The 23,606-nt window shown below is 37.8% G+C and overlaps 4 protein-coding genes across 42 annotated transcripts in view; 3 read left to right on the top strand and 1 right to left on the bottom strand.

Annotated features, from left to right (window-relative positions):
• slo (calcium-activated potassium channel slo) overlaps nt 1-10,964 on the top strand; it is a 54,331-nt gene extending 43,367 nt beyond the window's left edge. For 5 of the 36 annotated variants that reach the window (XM_070207759.1, XM_032440849.2, XM_070207754.1 and 2 more), the window contains 12 exons: nt 2,307-2,357; nt 3,533-3,556; nt 4,828-4,902; nt 5,824-5,856; nt 5,970-6,159; nt 6,710-6,775; nt 8,496-8,673; nt 8,734-9,241; nt 9,460-9,596; nt 9,702-9,844; nt 9,910-10,129; nt 10,190-10,961. In XM_070207759.1, coding sequence (XP_070063860.1) covers nt 2,307-2,357; nt 3,533-3,556; nt 4,828-4,902; nt 5,824-5,856; nt 5,970-6,159; nt 6,710-6,775; nt 8,496-8,673; nt 8,734-9,241; nt 9,460-9,596; nt 9,702-9,844; nt 9,910-10,129; nt 10,190-10,327 — 1,763 coding nt within the window. In that variant the 3' untranslated portion in view covers nt 10,328-10,961. Of the gene's footprint in view, nt 1-1,069; nt 1,142-2,306; nt 2,358-3,532; nt 3,557-4,827; nt 4,903-5,823; nt 5,857-5,969; nt 6,160-6,709; nt 6,776-8,495; nt 8,674-8,733; nt 9,242-9,459; nt 9,597-9,701; nt 9,845-9,909; nt 10,130-10,189 lie in introns of all 36 variants that reach the window. The other 31 variants (XM_032440865.2, XM_032440866.2, XM_015171834.3 and 28 more) reach the window with 23 other exon arrangements.
• A 6,343-nt stretch (nt 10,965-17,307) lies between these two features.
• LOC6630601 (protein split ends) lies at nt 17,308-21,556 on the top strand. 4 transcript variants are annotated; one of them, XM_070207582.1, is made up of 4 exons: nt 17,308-17,618; nt 19,218-19,748; nt 20,092-21,216; nt 21,289-21,556. In XM_070207582.1, exons 1-4 carry the CDS (start codon nt 17,613-17,615, stop codon nt 21,433-21,435), a joined length of 1,809 nt encoding a protein of 602 aa, XP_070063683.1. In that variant the 5' UTR covers nt 17,308-17,612; the 3' UTR covers nt 21,436-21,556. The 4 variants fall into 4 exon arrangements, with proteins under 4 accessions (XP_070063683.1, XP_070063682.1, XP_032288782.1 ...); XM_070207581.1 differs by having other exon boundaries at nt 19,822-21,216; XM_032432891.2 differs by having other exon boundaries at nt 17,309-17,618; nt 21,286-21,556.
• A 113-nt stretch (nt 21,557-21,669) lies between these two features.
• On the top strand, nt 21,670-22,145 carry Polr2L (DNA-directed RNA polymerases I, II, and III subunit Rpb10). The gene is made up of 2 exons (XM_002052985.4): nt 21,670-21,857; nt 21,936-22,145. Exons 1-2 carry the CDS (start codon nt 21,763-21,765, stop codon nt 22,042-22,044), a joined length of 204 nt encoding a protein of 67 aa, XP_002053021.1. The 5' UTR covers nt 21,670-21,762; the 3' UTR covers nt 22,045-22,145.
• Nucleotides 22,087-23,478, bottom strand: LOC6630603 (methionine aminopeptidase 1). Its single transcript, XM_002052986.4, has 3 exons — nt 23,267-23,478; nt 22,449-23,186; nt 22,087-22,390 (listed from the first exon to the last, which is right to left on the bottom strand). Exons 1-3 carry the CDS (start codon nt 23,418-23,420, stop codon nt 22,158-22,160), a joined length of 1,125 nt encoding a protein of 374 aa, XP_002053022.1. The 5' UTR covers nt 23,421-23,478; the 3' UTR covers nt 22,087-22,157.
• Nucleotides 23,479-23,606: the final 128 nt, after the last annotated feature.

The raw sequence follows: 23,606 nt of genomic DNA, 5'->3' as shown, positions 1-23,606 counted from the left end.
TTTTGTTTATTCGAATAGTTTGGACGAATACTTAAAACGCTTTGGTAAAAGATCTACATTAATATCGAGAAATTTGCAAAGTACATATACATATTTTTTTATAAGAAATATAAAGTGCACATTTAACATAAAATACACTTATAAAAACTTTCTCTCCCTACCTCTCTTTAACAACTTTTGCTACCCATTTTTTTTACTTGTACTTTATATGTGTTGATGGAAAAGAAACCAATTTAATAAAGTGCATGTAATTGAGCACAAAACTAATTAAAAGTTCCTATTACACTTTCACGATTAAAATCCTTGAAACTCTATTTTTAATAAATATTTTTCAGTCACTTTTGCAGCTCTGATTTTCAAGTCCTTTACTAATCAAACTCAAATTTTCCCAACTTCAATTATATAAATACAGCCCTTGTTACTAAGTATGTTGTAGCAATAGGTCATTCAAATGCTGCGTCGTTTTCTGCCATCAGTTGAAGTCTGTGTGTATCTTAAGTTTTAAGTTTCTACCTATCGTGGCGTTAATCCCACTAACATAATAACTAACTTTTTATATATAATATAAATGTAAATAAGTACATAAGCGTAGCTGTCCCACCCCAACTAAAAAGTGTAAATAATTTAAACGCAGGTTATGCTAATAATTACTGGATACTAAAGCTCCTATAGCATATCCATTAAGCGCGTTCTTCATCATTTTACATAAGTCGCGTAACTAAAATTAAAGTTTATGTATTTGGTATTTGGTTTCTATGTAGTATACTGACTATACACATAAATAACTGTCTATTATTTATGTATCAATAATTTAGCTTCAATGTTCTCAAGTAGTTAGTAAGTTTGCAATGTTTTGCGTTGCCAGAGTTTGGCTTAAAAAATTATTAACTGCGCCAATGCGTTCCCGACGGGGAACTCAATGTATGGCTGGATGTGAATGGGCACAAAAATAGCACAGCAACATTGTTAATATGCCTAGTATTAAGTATGGAACCCAAAGATCTGTTTAGTTTGTGTGTACGTCCTGTCACTTGTATATAAGAATATGAAATCCCTAACCGTCTTACAGATGTGGGCATGATTATGATGCAGACAGGGATGGTCAACCAAGGGATCACATCAGTGATGAATACAATGGAGGGTACGCTTTTAATGTAAAAATAAAATGAAAAAAAAAACCAAAAACAACAACCATTCCAATAATTATTTCGAGTTCGGTGCCTATATTTTTATATCATGCCAAGCCAAAATGATTTATTTGTTGCTGCTAAAGTGTTGAACCGCATACCTAACTGTATTTATAAACACATTCCAAAACATATCTCCAGAATTCTCCCTCTCTCTCTCTCTCTGTGTCTCGCTAAGAATTCTCCTTTAATTGTTTCTCCAATATTAAGTTTTGAATTGTCGATTTGGCTGAATATTGTTTTGGAAAGTGCATATTCGATTCGGACTGCCGAATGTATATCAGAAACATGTTTGCTGTTAAGCAAACAAATAAACTAAAAACTCTTAAACATTTTTTTAAATAAACACGCTTGCAGATTAAAATAAAAATGTTCATAAATGCCAGTATTAATCAGCATAATAAACCCCTTTCAATTGTGTACGTAAATGCCAAATCAATGTATCTCTTAATTGTGCTATAAGCCCCAGCTGTTAAATGCGAGTTCCCGCATAAATGTATCTGCCATAAAGCAACCCCTCGCCCTGCTTAACTTAACGGGAATATAATAAGTAGTATCAGTAACAGTAAGTGTTGAAGGCTGAGATCGAGTAGCAGGGAGATGTCTTAGAACAGGTCTATTACTTTAACTGGAATTGTTTTACATTTAAGCAGAGTACATTACATTCTGTTGCTCTTTCTGTCGCTCTATTGTTTCGCTCTATCGTGTATATTCAGTATAAATATAACATTCAATATAGAGTTCAATTAGCTTGCAACGATTTCTGATTTGATTCTTCTACGTGGCGCGCATAATATCATATCAAGAAAATCATGACTAGCTGATATTCTATGCATACTTAAAATCATTTATTACATACCATATATAATACATAATGACAGTTCAAGTAAAACGTGTGCCGTGTGACTTAATAATATATTTTTGTAAGCAAACTTTTGTTTATTTAGGTAATTATGTTCCATTCATTTCGGTTTATATATTACATTTATGAAATATATTTATAAATTATATTACTGATTGATGATTTGAACTGAATATGCAAACCAACTATCATTACCTTACCATCATTTACCTATTCATGCATATCCTATACAATTCTGTTTTCATGAAACAAAACAGTGGCCACCTTCCGGAAAGGCGTCCGAGCCGTACAAATGGTTGGGCGTGCAAGTACGTATAAATTTCTGCCTATTCTCTCTCTCTCTCTCTCTCTCTCTCTCTCTCTCTCTATCTCTCTTTATCTATTCCTATATACATACATATAACTTCTCCATATCTCTACTCTACTGTAACTGTATAAGCATACGAAACAAATTAATTCCAAATAATAAAACATAACGACAAACAAGTTAAAACAAATCACCTAACATACTTGTTACATCTACTAACCAAGTGAAAAGTCCTCTTGTCTCACTAACTTACATTAAATGCTATTGCTAAGCAGTACAGACAGGCATCAAGTCAGCTGAACATTAAGAAAAAATTCCATTGGTTCTAGAGATTAAACTTACATCATTTACTCAATACATTCGGATGTACAAGCCACACAGATTGTTGCACACCACAACAACAGCACACACACAGTTACACCTAATATAATCGTTTCTTCTCGTTCGTTCTCGTAATTGTGTACTTTTCATAATAAATTTTTACCTTAACTACTTAGTGTGTGTGCGTGTGTAGTTAAGTCGCTAGATAAAATACAAATTCAATATGTTTCTACAAAATACTCAACTGAATATAATTCAAAAGTTGCTTTCGTAAACCTTAATCTGACGTATTTTCGTATGTATTCCATACTACAATCTTGTAACCATTAATAAAACATATCTTTAATATATCCATATATCGTATTTTGTACACATTTTTTGTATAGCAGTAAACACGCATCTCTCATTTTATTTATATTTTTATATTTGTTTTCGTCGTTATCGTATTCGTCAACTTCGAAGCTAAATCTTAAATAAGTCGTGACATTTTCGTACATTTTTTTTTCGTATTTGTGAAAGCAAAGGGTTTATCTTTGAGCCAACTGAGAGTCATCTGGGATAAATGTAATACAAACAGTATATACACTTAAATCAAGAAAATATTTACCGCATTTTTCATATCACATATGTACAATACATACAACACTATAATACATTTTATGTAATAAATAATACAAAGAAGAAAAAAAGAAATACATAAATTTCTGACGCTGGGGTTTGCTCTTTTTTTTTATATATACAAATATCATACGTCTATATATTCCCCTACTTGTACATGTACTCGTTCGTACCAACTACTTCTACTACTGCTACAATACTCGTACTATGTATTTATATGTCTGTGTGTGTGTGTAGAAGACGATGAATACTCGTTGTCAAGTAAGTCTAATTAACTCAATAATTCAACTCAAATACTCAACTCATATACTCGAACATTGATTTAAAAGCCACATTAGTATTCGTTCCAATTGTTTATTGAGATTCACAATTTAGAATTTACAAATAAAACGTTTTCTTTTTTTTTTTTAAGTGTGCCAGTGCACGTTCCTTACTTTTGATTTAAATTTTACGTGTATTCTTTCTTCCTAATTCACCTCAAACTTTTTCGAGTATCGTTTGTGTTGTAACTAGTTCTACGGTTTAAGAAATTTCATGAAATATAAAAGCCGCAAAATCATTATTTTAAATACATAGTTATTACTACGATTATATAAGTAAGTTCTGAGAAAGTCTAGCATTTGTAGAACAACTATTACGCACTTTTGGTCATGATCACCAGCTGCCCTGCCAAACGCCAATGCACCACTTTATCAATTAAGGAGCGAGCTTTTGAATCTATTTAAACTTCATGTCATAAGCAGTTAAATTGCATAATATTATAGCGAATGTGTTGAACAAAGTGTTAAATTGAATTAGTGCTGTTGAGATAATACGTAGTCAAGTGACTTTTAGGTAATAAAGACGCAAAAGAGTTCATTAGGTGGGTGTTAGATTTCCATTGAAAAACAGTTGAACTTAATGCTTTTAAAATTTGAGCCACCAACCGATGGAGGAAAAGTTTATGCCATATCCTTGCCAATTATGCTTTCATTGTGGCAACTTAATACTTAAGATTTTACTTCACTTATCCAGTGCTTGTTCTCTTGCTTTTGTAGTTTAGTATTTTATGCTTATGTACCTTACCTATTGCTACCCGTTTTTTTACTCTTATAATTATTTGCATGTTTGAAATGGCCTTGATTATTAATGCATATTTAACAAAATGTATATTTGTGTATTGAATTCCCAAGCCCAATAAAAAGTCCTGAAATCATTTCCCAGATCACATTGATCGATTTTCCTTACTTTTGTATGACCTTCAGTTAAACACATGTTTAAAAATTTGTAGCCCGTCTAATTTGAATATGATTTTAAGATTGTGTTCTTGCTTTATGTACAACCGCAACTATTACGATTTTAGTTAATACAAACACAATATTCCCCTGATTATACAAAAAAAAAAAAAAAAAAATTATTTAATAATAATTGGTGTACACACCAGCAAACACAAAATTATGAGCTTCACATAAAAAAGCATTGTCTCTTACACAAAACAAAACGAATTTGATTACCTGAAGCTGTGCGATAACAATACCAAAAATATCTTACAGATGAACACCATCCTGCACCCACATTTACGCCTCCAGAGCTTCCCAAGCGGGTGCATGTGCGTGGATCTGTATCGGGTAATGTCTCAATATCAGCTTGTATAAGACCAGAACGACAACAATGTTATCTATGATTTACGTACATATAAGTCTGTCAATTCTGAACACTAAACGAAAGAGAAAGGTTATTTTGAACACAGAACGCCCGCGATCCTTACAGATATTGTTACATGCAAAGTTACACGAACCTCATTTATTTATATGTTTGTTAGTCCTGATTTGCCTTAACATTGCCTTATCATGTGTTGCTGAAAGTACGCCCAATGCCCTATAAATTAATTTAAATATATCATAAAAAGCAAAAAACCAAAAATTCTATGAATAAAAGAAACTGATCAAGTATAATTAGCTAATTGCTTTTGTTTTGTATTGTTTTGCATAATTTTGAACAGAAATTGTTATTTGAAATATATAAAAACGACAAATAATGTTTTCAATAAATGTAAATGTTTATAAGTATAACTTTCTAAAAGAACTGCTAATTCTATCTTACCAACAGCTTGTTCTTAACAGTCATTTTGAATTCGATATTGATGTCTACTTATTTAAAGCATTTTCACAATATTTTTGTAAACATTTGTGTGTGTGTGTGTGTTGTGTTTGCATACATATTTGCTTGTTAATTACACTGTTTATTTCTTGAGACCACACACATGTCACAGCTGTAAAACCTAAAACTAAGAATAGCAACTGCTTTCAAACAAAACTAACTAGACACTTACTTACACGCGGCTCAAAAATACCTTTCTTTATTAACTTGACCGATGCATATATGACTAAATCAAAATTTGTTATGCACTCTGCCAACAGTATCAGAAAACTTAAATCTTACTAATCGAATGTATCTGCTAAAACTTCCTTTCTCTCTCTCTTTCTCTCTAAAACTGCTGTAACTGCTGTCACCTAACAAACTGCCACCGCGTAACGCAACTGCCACAGGTGATATTACACGTGACAGAGAAGATACAAATCGTAAGTTTCAAATACTTACCTCCGCTCCTTCTACAGCCTGCCCCTAGCTAATCAATGGTAAATGACTGCAACTCAATTTCTCTCTGTTTTCCCCGGCTCTTTCTTTGTTGCAGTTCTCAATCGGAATGTGCGACGCCCGAACGGCACTGGTAACGGTACAGGTGGCATGCATCACATGAACAATACGGCCGCTGCTGCAGCGGCCGCTGCAGCTGCGGGTAAACAGGTGAACAAGGTAAAGCCCACGGTGAACGTGAGCCGGCAAGTGGAGGGCCAGGTCATATCGCCATCACAGTATAACAGGTGAGCGGCCGGAATTAAGGCAACCTTAGCATAATCCGAGCGATACATACATAAATATATGTACTCAATGGGCGGGGGAGCACGGAACCAATTACACTTATACACAAGAGAGGGCACTCGGCTTCAGTTACAAAGTATTTATATGGCAAAGCAAATCGATAATCGAGCAAGATAAAAAGCAGACACTTATGGCCTTCGCTGTTCAGCTGCATTCTTTGATATTTTGTGTTTCCTACTTTGCGTTACAACAAAATTAAGCGTTATACTACATACTCTTTGAGTTTGGTCACTTTTTCATTATTTTTCTTTTTTATTCTGTATCTAACAAATAACACCCAGTTCGATGGCCTTTAATGGTCATGCCTCGTACATATGTAAATGCTCCTTAAATATTGATTAATCTTAACACTTTAACAAACTGTCTCACTTACACGTTTACAATTAACCAAAAAAAAAAAAAATAATAATAATAATAAAAAATTAAAGAAAAAAACAACAACAATTTTTAACAAGTTTATATGTATAAAAAACGAACAACATTTTGTTTCAGGCCACCAGAAAATGATGCTAACCCTTATGCGGGCTATCAACTTGCTTACGAAGTTAAAAAGCTCATGTATGCGTCCATAATTTCCTAGAAATTTTACTTAAATCAAATAATAAGAAGCCAAAAGCGTTTTTAACTACTACTACTACTACTACTATAACTTAGTATTCGTAAATACTTATTCAACTATGCGCATTTTGTTAAACACACATTAATTGGTTGATTGAAAGCTATTCCATACATCAATACCAAATACAAAACTTAACTATTCGTATGCGTAATTTTGTCACGTTGCTGTCTGTGTGCGTTTATTTATTAATTCGTGTTTGTGTATGTGTGTGCCTATGCACCAAACGATTCTTACATATGATTAATACATACATATACATATGTAAATTCACATAATAATTTTTCAATATCAGCTGCGCCATCTTGCCTATCAACATTCAAATCAATCTCTCTTTATTAAAAAATATGATCTCAATTTCCTTTTTTATTTTCTAGTCTATGCGTGCCTATACCTATACCTATTCCCATACCCATACCTATACCATACCTGTATCTATATCTTTAGATCTAACCAATACATTTGTACATTTTGATTCAATGCAATGAAAAACTTGTGTCGTGTAATCGTATTTGTACTTAATTGTATATAACAGTAACAACAACTTTGCTGCATTTCAATTGCTTCTGTCATTTCTTTATAATGTGTGCGTGTGTGTGTGCGTAAGTGTGCGAGAACATCTACTCACGTTAATAAATATTTAATTGTAAACCCAGACTTGTTTGCCAGCTAATAATGAATACTAGGCGATGTGTTTGCAAAGCTAATAGCAACTCGGGCAATTCGAACAGAATCCATGGACTCAAGTCAAATCCATCTAATTCTTAATAGGAAATTTAAAGAGTCAATGAAAAACGGAATATAATCGAATTAATAGGAATAGAACAATTTAAAATAATTAGCAGTATCTTACTTTTAACGAAATTTTGAGCAAAGTCTATACTTCTAGTTTATATCTTACTCCCTTACAGCTATCATTTAAAGATATTTTGTTTCTTGTCTACAAGAAAAGAACGAGTCACTTTCAGCCAAATTTATTAGGGTCGTGATCTGTGTGTACTCTCTCTGCCTTTCACTGGCTTCTCTATCCTTTTTGGTATTGACTTCTTTGGCACTTTTGTTTTGATATTATTCTGACTGCAAACTGTGCACACTGTCATTGTGTTGTGCTGTGCACTCCGGCGTAGGCAGCAGTTGCATGTGGTGTGTCCCTTGTGCATGCCCCTCTCTAACCATTTGCTATACTTAATACACCCGAGGGCGGCCGCATGTGACCTCATCTAAGTTAGCCGCCATCGCCGGTTGATTCCGAAAATGTTTCGCGTAGTTGAACTTTGATTTTAAAACATATTCTAATGTATTCGTTTTGGCATTTGTGTTTTGATACTCGTAATTTCGCAACTATTGTTATTAGCACAAGCTCTTCCTCTTCTCTCTATCAACATACATACATATATAACTCTATAACTCTAGCTATCTATCGTATCAACGACACTCTTTTTAAATTTTAAAAGCTCCAAGTACTCGTACTCAAGTATTTATATTTTTTTTGAACGAAACTCGTACTCGTAGCGTTACGAACAACACTTTGCATTTGGATGTAGCGTTTATTTTTATTGGTTCGTAATCAGATATGCCATGAAATTGATAAGAAATTCCCAAAATTTGCAAACGATTCGGATAAAAACGGTTAATAAATCTCAATAATTTGCTTGCCTCCAGGCCAACGAGTCGCAGCTCCGGCACTGGGACACAAAATCAAAATGGTGGCGTCTCTTTGCCAGCCGGCATAGCAGACGATCAGTCGAAGGACTTTGATTTTGAGAAGACGGAGATGAAGTATGACTCAACTGGCATGTTTCACTGGAGCCCAGCGAAGAGCTTAGAAGACTGCATATTGGTAAGCCAGAACTCCGCAAAGATCAACTGCGAAGTTGCTATTTAAAATTTTCCTTCGCAGGATCGCAATCAGGCGGCCATGACAGTACTAAATGGCCATGTGGTTGTTTGCCTGTTCGCCGATCCGGACTCACCGCTAATTGGGCTACGGAATCTGGTGATGCCGCTGCGCGCATCTAATTTCCATTACCATGAGCTCAAGCATGTGGTAATTGTAGGCTCGGTTGACTATATACGACGCGAGTGGAAAATGCTACAGAATCTGCCTAAGATTTCGGTGCTGAATGGATCGCCGCTAAGTCGTGCCGATCTGCGGGCGGTTAACGTCAACCTGTGTGATATGTGCTGCATATTGTCTGCAAAAGTTCCTAGTAACGACGATCCCACACTGGCCGACAAGGAGGCCATCCTGGCCTCGCTTAACATTAAGGCCATGACCTTTGACGACACGATTGGCGTGCTGAGCCAACGCGGACCGGAATTCGACAATCTGAGCGCGACCGCCGGCAGTCCCATTGTGCTGCAGCGGCGCGGCTCAGTGTATGGTGCCAATGTGCCCATGATAACAGGTAAACTGCATCGCACTAAGTTGGCCAAGTTTGCGAACGAACTAACGAAAAGCGTCCTACCTCAAGCGGTGTAAATGGGGCTGACCAAGCACTGGGCGGGCTAAGAGGGAAGAGGGTCAGGGTTATGCTTATGCTCAGCCCCAATACACTGTCTAGCTAATGTTAAAGAGGTGCTGTACTAATGGACACTATGTTTTATTGTTGGTTGTCGTTTAAAGAACTGGTCAATGATAGTAACGTGCAGTTTCTCGATCAAGACGACGATGACGATCCAGACACAGAACTATATCTCACTCAGCCGTTCGCCTGTGGTACTGCGTTCGCTGTGAGTGTGTTAGACTCGCTGATGTCCACGGTAATGCCATGTTCCCAATCCCATTCTTTCCAATTCGACCCATTTAACCACCTTACACTCTGTCTCTCTCATTCTCTCTCGATGGCTGTCTTACACGCACCGTAGACATACTTCAATCAAAATGCCTTAACCCTGATCCGATCGCTGATAACAGGCGGCGCCACCCCCGAATTGGAACTAATCTTGGCGGAGGGTGCCGGCCTGCGCGGAGGATACAGTACCGTCGACAGTCTGAGCAACCGCGACAGGTGAGCCTTACGTTTAATTAGGCACATTCCGGATAATTAACTGAGATTATGTGTTGCACGATCAGATGTCGTGTGGGCCAAATCTCATTGTATGATGGACCGTTGGCGCAGTTTGGGGAATGCGGAAAGTATGGTGATTTGTTTGTTGCTGCCCTTAAGTCGTACGGGATGTTGTGCATAGGACTATATCGGTTTAGGGATACTAGCTCTAGCTGTGATGCGAGCAGCAAACGTTATGTAATAACTAACCCACCCGACGACTTCTCATTACTGCCAACAGATCAGGTAAGAATGGCAAACCCTAAATGTAAGCAAAGCTACGTGCTAACATAAGCATTCCGATAGGTATTCGTTTTAATGCAATTCGATCCGGGCCTGGAGTACAAGCCGCCCGCAGTCCGTGCGCCTGCTGGCGGTCGCGGCACCAACACACAAGGGTCCGGGGTCGGTGGGGGCGGCTCCAACAAGGATGATAACTCTTGATTGTTACTGTGTAGCGCCTTAACTGATGGTCCTTATTCGTACATTTGAACGATGGAGAAGTTAATTGTGTATAGAGCATCGCATTTATGGCATAAATATTGGCATAAGATCTGTTTAAAATTGCGCACCAAGAAGTATATACAAGTATAGGCATTGGCATTAGCTATAGGTATATGTATATCTGTATCTGTACCACAGACGCGTACTATATACTAAAAAAGTACATGTGTATATACTGTGTACCTAGGGAAATGTAACAAAATCAAAAGTTAGGCCAATTGGCGTATGTAACACAACTTAAAAATTTAAATGCGTACATGCCGGTAAATGCGTTACTCTATACTTTTATATTTGTAGAGACATCGTGCAGAGTATTTTGTCCATCCTGTTTAACAATCAAGGATAGCCACACACCACAAACGACCAACGGTGGGCAGTGTTAGATGTCTCTACAAATATAAAAGCCACATATTCATTAAAGAAAGAACAACTTCTTTGATATCCATCGTTCAATTGTCAGCTGATTGCTTCCCACACCATTCCGTATGCCTTTTAGAACCTTGAAATTAACATTTTACCTATAATTTTGTATCTATCCGAAGTTTTATTATACTTAGTTTTTTAATTACTGTTCAATTCCTTTTGTAATTATTTAAAGTTAATTATTATTTATTTTTGTTTTTCATTATTTTAATCTGTTCAAAATAAAAATGTTTTTAAAACAATCCGTTTTATAATTTAATATTTTGATTATGTTCCTAAACCTGACGCAACAATCATTAGTTATTATACTATGGGTATGTATATTTATTATGAACATTTCCTTCATTCATTTAGTACAATTGTTGCATTATCATTATTGGTATTATTAATTCATATCTTATTTCAAATTATGAGTTCAATTCATGGCGCTATCATCGCATTACAAATATCCAACGATTCGAAAAGAAAATTCATCTCAATGGTGTGACGTAAGCAATTGGGAACCATTAGTGAGGTAAGCTACACATTAAACAAAGAAAAACAAGCGAAAACCTTTTGCTGATATTAATGAAAATACAATGCAAGCCAACATTACGAATTATATGCATCTTTTAAATCTGAATAGCATAAGGCTTGCAATTCGAAGTATTTTTTACAAAAATAAGAGCAAGACAAGAAAGAATCCATAACAAACACTTTACATACTGTGTATATTTAAGAGCAATATTACAACTGTATTTAAGATACAAATACTTACATACGTATATACAAAAAGTGAAAAGCTAGATGCACTTGTGTCTTAGCAGCAACTACAACAACAACAACAACAACAACTACGCTACAGCTAGCTTATGACTGTCTACATATGTTGTACAGACACATACATATGTATGCAAGAATTAAAAAAAAAAAAAAAACAACAACTGTAAAACAAATTCCATAAATGCTTGGCCGCCACTAACATTTTGCGTATGTGGAGAATGGGGATGGATGAGCCTAAACCGAAATCCAAAGTTGTGTCAGCATTCAAGTTCAAAAACTGCATTTAGATGTTTCTGAGCATGCGCAAAAACGATTTATACGAACGTATTATATTAATTTAATTATAATGTTCTCAAAACAAAGAAAAATTCCTAGCGATATTTAATTGAAACAATTATCGAGTATCTCGACTATCTATGGGAATAATGCAGAAAATAGTAAGGATAGACTAAATTCGAAATTTTATAAAACCAAAAACCAAAAACCAAAACAGATAAAAAGGAAATCAACGGTTGTTCCATCAAAAGATACAGATCGCATAAATAAAGCATCATTTAAGTCATTTTCAAATGACATTACAATCCATTAGATATTTCCGTATATTCGACTTGAGATTGTTATTTCTTTGCTCATATCTGTTCGTATGGCATTTGAAGAAGTGTCATATGTACTTATTATATATGCATAAAACAACATTTTTAATAATATTTCCTAACCAGAAAGGTTCAATAAAAATCAATTCAATGCTATTCCACATTAACTCTGCTGTTATCCATGCAAAACACTTCAAGCATAAATATTAAGAGTAAGTAGAGCATTGACATTATTATAAATCAGTAGAAACACGTACATACATAAATACTTGTATTCATCACTGTATGAAAGTAGCTGAAGACATATACATATATATATAGATAGATAGATGTAACTATCTATAGCGAGCAGTTGACAAAATGTAGCTAGTAATATTTTTAGTGTATGCAACGATGTATGCGCTTTTTACGTGCGTGCCTATTGCGATTTACGAGCAGCAGCTGTGGTGTTCTAAACAAATTTTTTTAGATAAAACAAAAACGAATGCAGACCGAAAGATGTCCTTTTAGTCCACCGTTTCTCGACTTGTCTTAAACCCTTCCTTAGACTTTCACGCGCTTGCGCTTGCGCTTGAGCCGCTTATAAAACGCTCCGATTTGTCTGTCTTTTTTTTTTTTTGTGTACATATAATGTAAATAATAAAGCTAACCACTTACAATTATGTAGGTCAGATAATGTAAAAATGTCGTTAAATCATTTCACTTCGGCTATTTGTATTCATGTTTCTGTTCATAGAGTTTTCGGTATATGGATTTGTTCAAATGATAAACACTGCCAAAGCGTATAGAAATCACTCTAAATTAAACCACAAAATGCAGAAGCTTAGTTCAGTTTTGATTTTCGCCATTTTAATATAGACTAAGCGAATATTCATCATATAATATTCGTTTAAAACATTTACATTTTGTGAATTAAATTTAGCTTATTAATATAACAGTTAATCGAATTCGAGCTTTTAATAATATGAAACAAAACAAACAAATATCAACTTAAGTCAATTTAAGTTGAAAAAAGAATTATAGTTAAGATTGGTTTTGGTTCATTGCGTTTTGATAAAAAGAATGTAGCCTTAGGTCTAGACAAAAAATTAAACGAAAAATCTAACATTGTGAATATTAAGTATGCGCCTTCAAAGTAACGTTACGTATGTAAAAGTATGAATGTACCTATGTATGTATGTAAAGCCGAAAAAAAAGTGTGGGCAAACAGATTATGCATAGCCTAGCTTTAAAACCAAAAATATGAATATATATATAGATACGCATATATTTATGTATATGTATATGTATGTATATTAAGTTCAAGTTCATTTATTGTTAGAGCAATTTAATATATAAATGTAATATAGTTGAGATGAAAAAGCATTTGTAATCCTTACAACAGGCATAGAATAAACCCAAAAGTTAAACATAATTTTTAAATGAATAACATAGTTTTACAATTTTTAGAAATACTCACACACTCACACACACACACACACACACACACACTTACACTCTTACACACATAGGAACACTCTAAAACGACCACACATCACATCAGCGAACAACAACAAAACGAACTCTCGATGTTGTGAAACTTGATTAAATCATGTTTACGCTAATAAAAATAATGAGAAATAAAATTATAATGCTATACAAAATGCATAACAAGAACTAACCATAAAATAGTTTATTAAATATAAATCGATAAATCTCATAAAAATTGAGCAAAGCGCTGTTCGTCATTTGCTGTGCTCCAATTACTCAAATTACTTCAATTCACATGAAAGTCTTGTCTTACTATGCCCTTTATTTAACAATGTGAAATCCATAAGCAAGCTATGCTTCGATTTCGCCAACAACCCGGCTTTGTAATAATAATAAATAAATAATGATATATCGCCCAGAAATACTCAATGCCATACATCTAGACACAACTGCAATGTTTTGTAGAAAATTTCGTGAGTAAAATTGTAAAAATATCATACTCGTATATGTAAAGCATTTACAGTAGTTAGATTCTTTGTATAGGAAACAAAGTTTGCAGCTAAAAACCACAAATGATCATTTTTCAAATTTGAGCAACAAGGAAATGTTATTTTGTAATTATTGAAAACGTTAATTAATTTATAATTGCCGTAGTTGAAATTATTGCATAATTTCACTGCACTTTCACAACTCCCATATATGCATATATACACATGCATATACGTGTGTGTAGATTTGTATATATATATTCTACAAATGCATACAAATTATTTTAGTACTGTGTGCATTACAATTGTATAAATAATTTAAAGAGCAAGTCTAAACAAACCACATAAATTAGTCAGCATAACTATAATAACATTTTTTTTAGTTTTTACCCGCGATTTATAAAATATATTTACAAGTAAAACTCTGATATTTGATCAAAAGATTCAAAATAAAGTGCTGATATACAATTTATTTATAATTATAAAATTAATAGATCGAGATCGGAGAAAGTATAATATAAAATTGTTTTGTTTAAAAAAAAAAACCACTAAAATTTCAAGGAAACGCGAAATTTTGAATAATAAAATAAACACATTAAACTTCGTATTTTAAACATTTGTCTATGAAACATAATATAATATATAATAAACAAGAGTAAAGAAAAAACAGATAACTGTAACTAAATAAATGGTATAATAATAATATTATGTTGTTAATGTTTAAAAAAAAAAAAACCTTGTTAAAATAATATTTCAAAATAAAAAATACGAATACAAAAATTGAAGAAAAAAAAGGCCTGCGCCGAGAGCTTTTTCTTATAAAAAGTGAAATCTTGAGCTAGGGCATGGGTAACGGTTCGAACAACCCAAAATGCGACCCACATTTGGCAGGCCAGCACCAGAAATTCCATCGACCAATTGCGTTTAGAAATTTGCAGTCACGACTCGCATAAAACGCACCCAATTATCAAGTCCAATTGAAGGCGCGCGTTTCATAAACTTTTTATGTCGCTCCGCATTACTCATTACTGTTGTGTAATCGGCGATATATATGTGATATGTATATATATTTATATATACGATTAACCATTGCAGTTGCTGTACATCAATTACAATTACAATTACGAATACAATCTGATTCGCCTGAATAGGCATACATTTTAAACCAAAGTAGGCAATTGAGAAAGCTCTAATGCTTACTTCTCGTAAATACTTAAATACCTTAAATCTACACAGATCTAAACGAACAACCGCTTTACAAGGGCTCCTTAACGATATTTATGCGTGTTTTATAAATTTATAATTTTATTTATTATATTTAAATATTGACAGGCCGGCAGAGACAGATAGAGAAATGAAAGAAAATCCCGCTCAATATAGACCCAGGTTTTGATCATGTTTTTATAAAAATACAAATTAAACAAGTAAGAGGTTCTAGTCGGGAGCTCCCGATTCGGGGATACCCTGAACCCTCTTCTTCCAACATCTAATGCATATCTATATTCTATTTTAGAAGCTATATGTCAAGTTTGGGGAATCTAGATCTTATTATTTACCAAATTTACCCAAAAGACAGGATATCGATATCGATTTTTAACGATTGGTTGGAAACTGAGTAAATTATTATTATTGGAAACAAACTCGATCTGCGCAGGCACTAGGAGCACCTACATCTAAAATTTCAAGTCTGTAGCTCTTACATGTTCTAAGATCCTTGCGTTCATACATACGGACAGACAGACGGACGGGCGGACGGACAGACAGACCGGCATGGCTAGATCGACTCGGCTATTGATGCTGATCAAGAATATATATACTCTATGGGGTCGGAGATGCTTCCTTCTGCCTGTTACATACATTTGGATTTTGCTCAAATACAATATACCCTTATACCCATTTTTAATGGGTTCAGGGTATTAAAATTGATTATCAATCTATTTTGCTGCTACTGTGCTCCCTCCTGTAATTATTCAAGAAGTGTAAGAATTAGACTATAATATTATGTATACCTTGCACAAGTCCACGGAAATTGTAAATTTCAGTCCATCAGTTGTGCAGTATTGATGCCAGAATGGGGAGTAGCTGACGAGTGTCGCATCCATGCTTTCCATGCCGCACTAGTAAATTAATAAACTTGAGGTTCACATTGAGACGAACTATAAACGCGGGCTCCTTGACCGTCAAATACATTCCAATTATATAGATATTTCTATAATCCTTAGTGCAAAGTTCATCTTCGGTTATTCTACCCTGAACCCATTCAAAATGTGTAAGAGGGGTATAAAGTATTTGTGCAAATTTGTAACAGGCAAGAGAATCATATATATCGCAAGGATATCCGAACTTATAAGGCCTAGAGAGTTGAAATTTGGAATGAATTTGATATCGACAATTTAAATAGAATTGATTGAGAATACACATATATTCTATAGTACAATACGACCTACTGTTGACAATTCCATTAAGTTCGCTTGAGAAACACAGAAGCTGGCTGCCAATGTGGTTGTGGCAGCTAGCGCAAATTTCCAGAACTTCTGTATACATGTACACACACACATTGCACATTGCAATTGCGATTTTATTTTATTCTGTGATGTGTTTCTGAATCAGGGTATCCCCTAGTCGAGAGCTTCGGACTAGAGCCACTGACTTGTTTTATATTACCCAGCTACATAGATTCTCATACATAATGGAGATCGATACGCGCTCACTGTAAGTAGCATATATCTGGCCAGGTAAGGCTGTCATTCAGAAAGTCGCTTTAATGTTTCTGTTCTTGTGGCGGTAACAGGCGTCAATGCGAAAAGAGCCTATTTTGTGTTCATGCGCGCCTGGTCCGCATTGCTTTTTAAGGTATTGACAAGTTCGTTGCCCAAGTCTTTTGTTTGCCTGGGCTCAGATGGCCAAGAACTGCCAAACACTTTCGTTTAAGCTCTGCGTGTGTGTATCGCAGTGTGAAGACAGTGCACATGCCGGCATTCCATGTTGTTTGTTGTTGGTCGCGTGCTGAGTCTGAGTATTGAACAAGTTTTCAGCCCGATGGCCGATGCCATCGCCAGCACAGACGAAGCCGTCGAAAGAAAAGCCGACCACTTTCTTTGTGGTCTCCGCTTCCAGTGAGCGATGATACGTGTGCTTCCAATGGCTGGCAAAAGTAACTATCAAAGTCAGCGACAGTAGCTGCGCTCAGTTGTTAACGCGACCTGAACAGGTGCAGACTTGAAGAGTTGCAGCTCCGGTAATCCATTCGTATTCGCATTATCTCGTCAAAGAAAAGCGCCGCGGCGCACGTGGACATGAAGTTAATTGATGTGATTATATACTTAATTGCTATTTTGATCTTCATCTACTTGCTGCTGGAATAATAGCCAGCACATCTTCAAACAATAGTCACACAACGCCAAGTCAAACCTTACCTTCTACACGCTCAAATAGTAATCTCTTCAGCTGCACCAACATTTGTCTATTGTTCACTTAATTTGCCACAACATGAAGGTAAGTAAATTTAGTTGGGCTCAATTATCGATAATTGAAAATTAGCGCGCTGGGAATCACAGCCTGAAATGCATTAATTATATGCAAATTCGAAGTTTCTATTGACTCCATGTTGTTAATTCATCTTTCATTTTTGTCTTTCCTAAAGACAATGCCGCCATTCAACTGCAATTTCGTCTTCATTTTTCCTTCAATTGAATTGCAATTGATGGCGCTGTGGCAGCCCATGTTTTGAATACTTGTTAAATTGCGATTGGGGGGCAATTGTGTGCACTTTCATTTGCGGTTCGGTTGCAGTTGCAATGAGAGCACTTGATGCGCCGAGTTTTCGCTTTAAACAACAAACAACAAACAATGGGCCGCTCGCTTTGTGCACACTGCGCACCAATTACACTGCAGTTGCTTGACAGACGGCTATTGGCATTGACTTTGCCTCAATGTGCAACAAAGTGTGGCGGCGGGAAGACTTGAAAATAAAATGATGCGTTTGCTCGAAAACAGTTGGCTCAGTGCTAAATAAAAGTTGCATTTCAGGTTGGCCAAATGCGCTGTGAATTGGGTTAACTTGTGCTTGTTTATGGTTTCCCCTGATTTGCTACAGTTCGAACTGAGAGCGGACAGTCACAGTGGAATTTAGTGCAAAACTAATTCCTACTTCAGGTTAGTTTGCTGGCGACATTTGTATGTGGCGAATGCATCAAATTATGAAAATACCAATTTTATCGGGACTTTGACTCTCTTGAAACGAGTGCGCCCACCGCACAAGTTCATTCACCACCGGCCGCTCCTTGTTGACGTCAAACATTATTATGCATATTTTTACAGGGGACAAGGCAATATCAAATTACTAGCCACTTGATAAACACCAAGCCAGCAATTTGGTCTCAATTACGTTTGTAATTTCGATTAGGCAAACGCAGCACGTAATCAATAACCACAGTGCAGCACAGTGGTCACATTGTCTAGTGCGATACCGGCTACGGTCGGCTGTCAGTTTCACCTGAGCGCGGCGCTTGATTGACTGCCGGACTAACGGCACAACATTGTCATTGCCAGTGTCTCCGGCAGACAAGTGAAATTGGTTGTTGCAACAATTACGATGCCAAATTGTTGACTTCCAGGGGCATGCATACCAAAAGCAAAGCACGGCACAGCAGAACCAAATCGATTTGGTATTTCACTTTCGTTGGCCCACACGTTTAATTAGACGAGACATCCGCCCGCCTGGCCCGCCTGCAGTTATGGCTACCGTGTCTACACACACACACACACACACACACACATTTGTATGTGTACATAATGATATGATAGCTTAACCAGCTTTTAGTGGCCAGCCCCAGGCGACGTGATAAAATTTTAGAAAACCGCCAATTTATACAAATTAAGGCCATTATTTTCGGTTCTCCGACCGTCCGTTGATTACACGCTACTGCCCTAACCCCCTGTCAGCCCCCTCAGTTCCCCTAGCCACATTATGAGCTTAGCGCTGATAGAGCTTAGAAAGTTTTATTTGTTTATTTGCTGAGTACTTACCCGTAAGATAATTAAATGTTGTTTTATGAATTTTCGTATTAAATGTTGACGTCTCTACTGCTTTAGCCTTTTACGCTACTGTTAACGCTACTGTTGGGCCTGGCCAGCTGTGAGCTGCCCGTTGGAAAGCGTCCGCTGATCTTCAGCAACAGCAATTGGCCTCCCAAGAGCGCCAATCAATTAAATCGTCCTGGCGGCGCTCCAGCTGCTTCCGCTGGCAAGCAGCGTACACTGGTTGTGCAGATTCGCAGTGATCAGCCAGTTCCATTGGTTTTGAAGGGTCGTCCTGGCGCCCATAGTCACGCTCATCAGCATCTGGCTCCGCACTCACACGCTCACTCCCATTTGCACGCGCACGGGCACTCGCACGCCCACACTCACCTGTTGCATGGAGCGCCACCGCATCATTTACGTGGATCGCGCCCGCTTAAGCTAAGCGCACCAGTGTATCTTAAGCCCTCGGGTAGCTTACGGAAGCCGCTGAAGATCAAGCTAAGTAACTCCAAGCCACATTCCAAGCCAACTTTCGGATATGAGAAGCCCTTTAAGTATGAGAAACCCACAGCGGTGGCCTACAGCGAGCTGCAGAACTTGCCGGTAAGTACCACAGTAGCGGGCAGGACATGCACTCTTATCCTCACACGCCTCACATGACTCACATGCCTCACAGCTGGACACACACAACAATTACAACACCGAGCACTTTGCACCTATTTATACGGTACCCGCCCCCAATCTGGCACTGCATCACGATCACGACAATCAGATAGATGATGGCCTAGACACCGAATACTTGCCCCCACAACACTCGCCCCCACAGAGCACCCAACGTCCACAGTCCCAAGCCTATGGGCCGCCCGCAGCTGTGGGCAGCTATTACAGCGTGCATGAGGATGAGACAAATGATCAAACGATTCGCGATCCTATTTCGGGCTCGCAGAAACTCTTTGCCCCAGATCCCGATCCATCGTTGCCAACTAGCAAGGTGAAGATCGCAACGGAGAGCTTCAACACGCCCAGCAACAACCAGCCACTCCCTGCGGATGTGCAAAGCAACCATCTGCCTGCTCAACCGCTGGTTCAGATTGTGGGTGCCCAGGCGGCTGCTCAAACGGTTCCAATATATCCCATACAGTTTTCGCAGCAGGCTACACAGCCCTTCATAGCCGCCGCCTTGCCTGCGGCTCACATACCCATCTATAATCCCACCTATCTGGTCACCCAGTCTAATCAGCTCTACACCCAGCACAAGCAGCAACTATTTAAGCCCAGCACAGAGCACGTCGTTGAGACCGGATACGTGAACGCTGATCTGACGCAGGAGGTGGCCAGCAATGGCCAAATTCTGCAGGCTGCCAAGGATCCTCAACACAATATACACCCGGTGTTGGATACGGCGCCGCAATATGCAGCACTGATTGCCGCGCCAGCGTTAGGTGAGTCTGCCGAACCCGTCTATGAGACTGCGCCTTTCCATCTGGCCAATGTCGCCGCAGCAGTTAGTTCAACAGCGCCAGAGGGCGGATTTGTGGTGTCTAACTATTATGGAAACTCGCACAACTCTTCCCAGCTGCTACAAGCGTATGCTGAGGAAGAAGCCCGACGACAGCAATTGGAAACTGAGCATGCTGCACTTGAGCTGCAAAAACAGCAGCAGCAGCAGCAGCAGCAACAACAGATCCAATTGGAAGAACTGAACGCACAGGCACATGCTCAATTCCAGCAGCAGCAATATCAGCAAGAGCTGCAGCAACAGCAATATCAGCAAGAATTACAGTTCGAAGAGCTAAAGGCACAGGCACAGGCACAACACTTGCAGCATCAACAGCATCAGCAACAACTGCAATTACACCAACTGCAACAGCAACAACTTCAGCAGCACCAACAGCAACAGCAACAGCAACAACAACAGCAGCAGCAGCAGCAGCAGCAGCAACAGTCACAGAATTATCCCCCAGATGCAGCGGCCACTGCCTTCGAGGAACATCAGCGTTTGGTACAGCAGCAACTTGGCAGCAACACGCCGTTACGTATTTTTGTTCCAGATGAGGAAACGTCCGAAACGGTAGGTTTAAATTCATTTGAAGCTTTTAGCCTATATATATATATATATACATTATTTCTGTACTTACAGCAGCGTTTGCAGAAGCGCTCAGATAATCCAAAAAAAGGCTCCTTTGAAAATGTGCCCGCGCTAGATGGTAATAATGAGACAAAGGATTTGTTTCCCGTTTCAACTTCTGTAGAAGTTTCAGGCAGCCAAAATGACGCCAGCAGTAAATAAAAATTTGTTTTTGTTATGACGTAGTCCTTAGCGACTTTCGAATATTTATTTTACAGACTCATTTATAAATTTAAACATATAGCAAGTCGATAGTGTAATAAATAAATGTATTAATATTTTAAAATAATGCGCTCTTTAATGCATTATTGATGGGTCACACTGTTATATATCGATACCCAGACAATGTGCTCATTTACTTTCGATATTTAATTTTGAACAAGTTGGCAGGCCTGCTAGAAAAATGAAGCTAAGCATAAATGTGTCGACGGAACACGCTCGAAGTAATTAAATAATATTAGTACACTATTTAAATTGATTGAAACCGCGATGATTATACCAATTCGGTGTTTTACTTGTGGCAAGGTTATCGGAAACAAGTGGGAATCCTACCTTGGTTTGCTTCAGGCAGAGTACACAGAAGGGTAAGTCGCACGGCTATTTTGCCTACATTCCTCATTTTTTACCCGATCTATAACAAGCTTCTAACATGAATTCCTTAGTGACGCCCTGGATGCTTTGGGCTTAAAACGCTATTGTTGTCGTCGCATGCTGCTCGGCCATGTGGATCTCATTGAGAAGCTCCTCAATTATGCGCCACTTGAGAAGTAAATGTGTGAGAGCTTACGCATGGGGATCAGAAATAAACCGATATTGAACTACAAACTTTATATTTATTGTTAAAACAAATTAAAGCTTAATCAAAAAGAAAATCTCCAAGTGGACTACAAATTATCCATGAACCATGGTTGCCCATTGTTCTCGCGGCGCTTCGTGAGGATCTCACAACCATTGTTAGTTACCAGCAGAGTTTGTTCGAACTGGGCTGAGTAAAGGCCATCAGCTGTTACGGCGGTCCAGTCATCAGGCCAAGATTCCGCCTTTTGAACACCCTCGGAAATCATTGGTTCGATTGTGAAGCAGTGCCCAGCGGCCATCACTCCAACGGCAGAATTTTCTGTGGGCAGTTCAAAACATCAGTATCTTTAGAAGATTATCTATGCCAATCGACTTACTAGCATAGTGGGGTACATTGGGGGCAGTGTGGAAAACACGGTGAATACCATGACCACAATAGCTGCGGACGACGCTAAAACCATGAGGCGCCACATACTTCTGAATAACGTTACCTATCTCCCGGTACTTAACGCCTGGGCGCACCAATTCGATAGCTTTGCACAACGATTCGTACGTGATGCGTACCAACTTTTTATGTTTTTCTGATACATCTCCCACGAAAAATGTCTCGTTGAGATCGCCATGAAAACCGTGGTGATAGACAGTCACATCGATGTTACAAATATCGCCGTTCTCCAATGGACGCTTGTCCGGTATACCGTGGCAAATAACCTCGTTCACGCTCGTACAGCAGGACTTGGGGAAATTGTAGTAGTTGAGGGGTGAAGGGTAGCAGTCGCGCTCTATGGCTGCTTCGTGCACCAACCGATCCAACTCATCAGTTGTAATGCCCACCTCTATGGCTTTTGCGCCTTCATCAAGACACTCCCGTCCCAGGCGTCCAGCTACTCGCATTGCCTCAATTTCATCATCATCGAGTATCTTTATTGTTGTCCCGCGCAAAGATTCCTCCGACAATGACCGTCCCGCCGGGTGATCAGCATAGTCTGGACGCGCAATAGCTTCAGGCACAGCACGTTTTGCAGTCTGCGGGAAGGGGCGCAATTTGCCGGTAAAGCGAAAATGTGGCCAGGGATTGTACACACCCTCGTCCACGGCATGTTTCTCCCCACCGGCTATGTTAAAAGAATATCACATTTTTGGGAAACCCTGTTAAATCTATATATACGAATATGTATATCAGGTGGAAACCTACCAGCTAAAGCATGGATCACCTTGTGCTCTTTCCAGAATCCCTTAAAGCATGCCTGTGAGCAGAAAAATGAACCCTTGATGCCCAACTTAAGGCAAGTGGGGCATTGTAGCGTTGCCTCCTTATTGCAATTCGTTGTTTCACAACTTTGCGTCATCTCAATGCGTGAAAATTTGCTATTAACAACCGTTCCAATTTTAGCACTCTGAAGGCAACTAATTATAGACAACGCCGTTAATATATTTTTAGTAAATACATCGATAAGATTTTATCGATGTTTAGGGCCGTTAACACATTATGGCTGCAATGACACCTCCGGCAAAATTAACAATATTATTATGTC

The sequence above is a fragment of the Drosophila virilis genome, chromosome 2 (genome assembly GCF_030788295.1).
Source record: "Drosophila virilis strain 15010-1051.87 chromosome 2, Dvir_AGI_RSII-ME, whole genome shotgun sequence".
NCBI classification, from domain to species: domain Eukaryota; kingdom Metazoa; phylum Arthropoda; class Insecta; order Diptera; family Drosophilidae; genus Drosophila; species Drosophila virilis.
This window is presented reverse-complemented; position numbering and strand designations above follow the sequence as displayed.

Coding starts and splice junctions, on each gene's coding strand:
- LOC6630601 (XM_032432890.2), top strand. Junction 19,749..19,821: donor GCGAGCTGCAGAACTTGCCG/GTAAGTACCACA, acceptor CATGCCTCACAG/CTGGACACACACAACAATTA. Junction 21,217..21,285: donor ATGAGGAAACGTCCGAAACG/GTAGGTTTAAAT, acceptor CTGTACTTACAG/CAGCGTTTGCAGAAGCGCTC.
- Polr2L (XM_002052985.4), top strand. CDS start 21,763: ATGATTATACCAATTCGGTGTTTTACTTGTGGCAAGGTTATCGGAAAC. Junction 21,858..21,935: donor CAGGCAGAGTACACAGAAGG/GTAAGTCGCACG, acceptor TGAATTCCTTAG/TGACGCCCTGGATGCTTTGG.
- LOC6630603 (XM_002052986.4), bottom strand. CDS start 23,420: ATGACGCAAAGTTGTGAAACAACGAATTGCAATAAGGAGGCAACGCTA. Junction 23,187..23,266: donor GGTGATCCATGCTTTAGCTG/GTAGGTTTCCAC, acceptor CTTTTAACATAG/CCGGTGGGGAGAAACATGCC. Junction 22,391..22,448: donor CAATGTACCCCACTATGCTA/GTAAGTCGATTG, acceptor AACTGCCCACAG/AAAATTCTGCCGTTGGAGTG.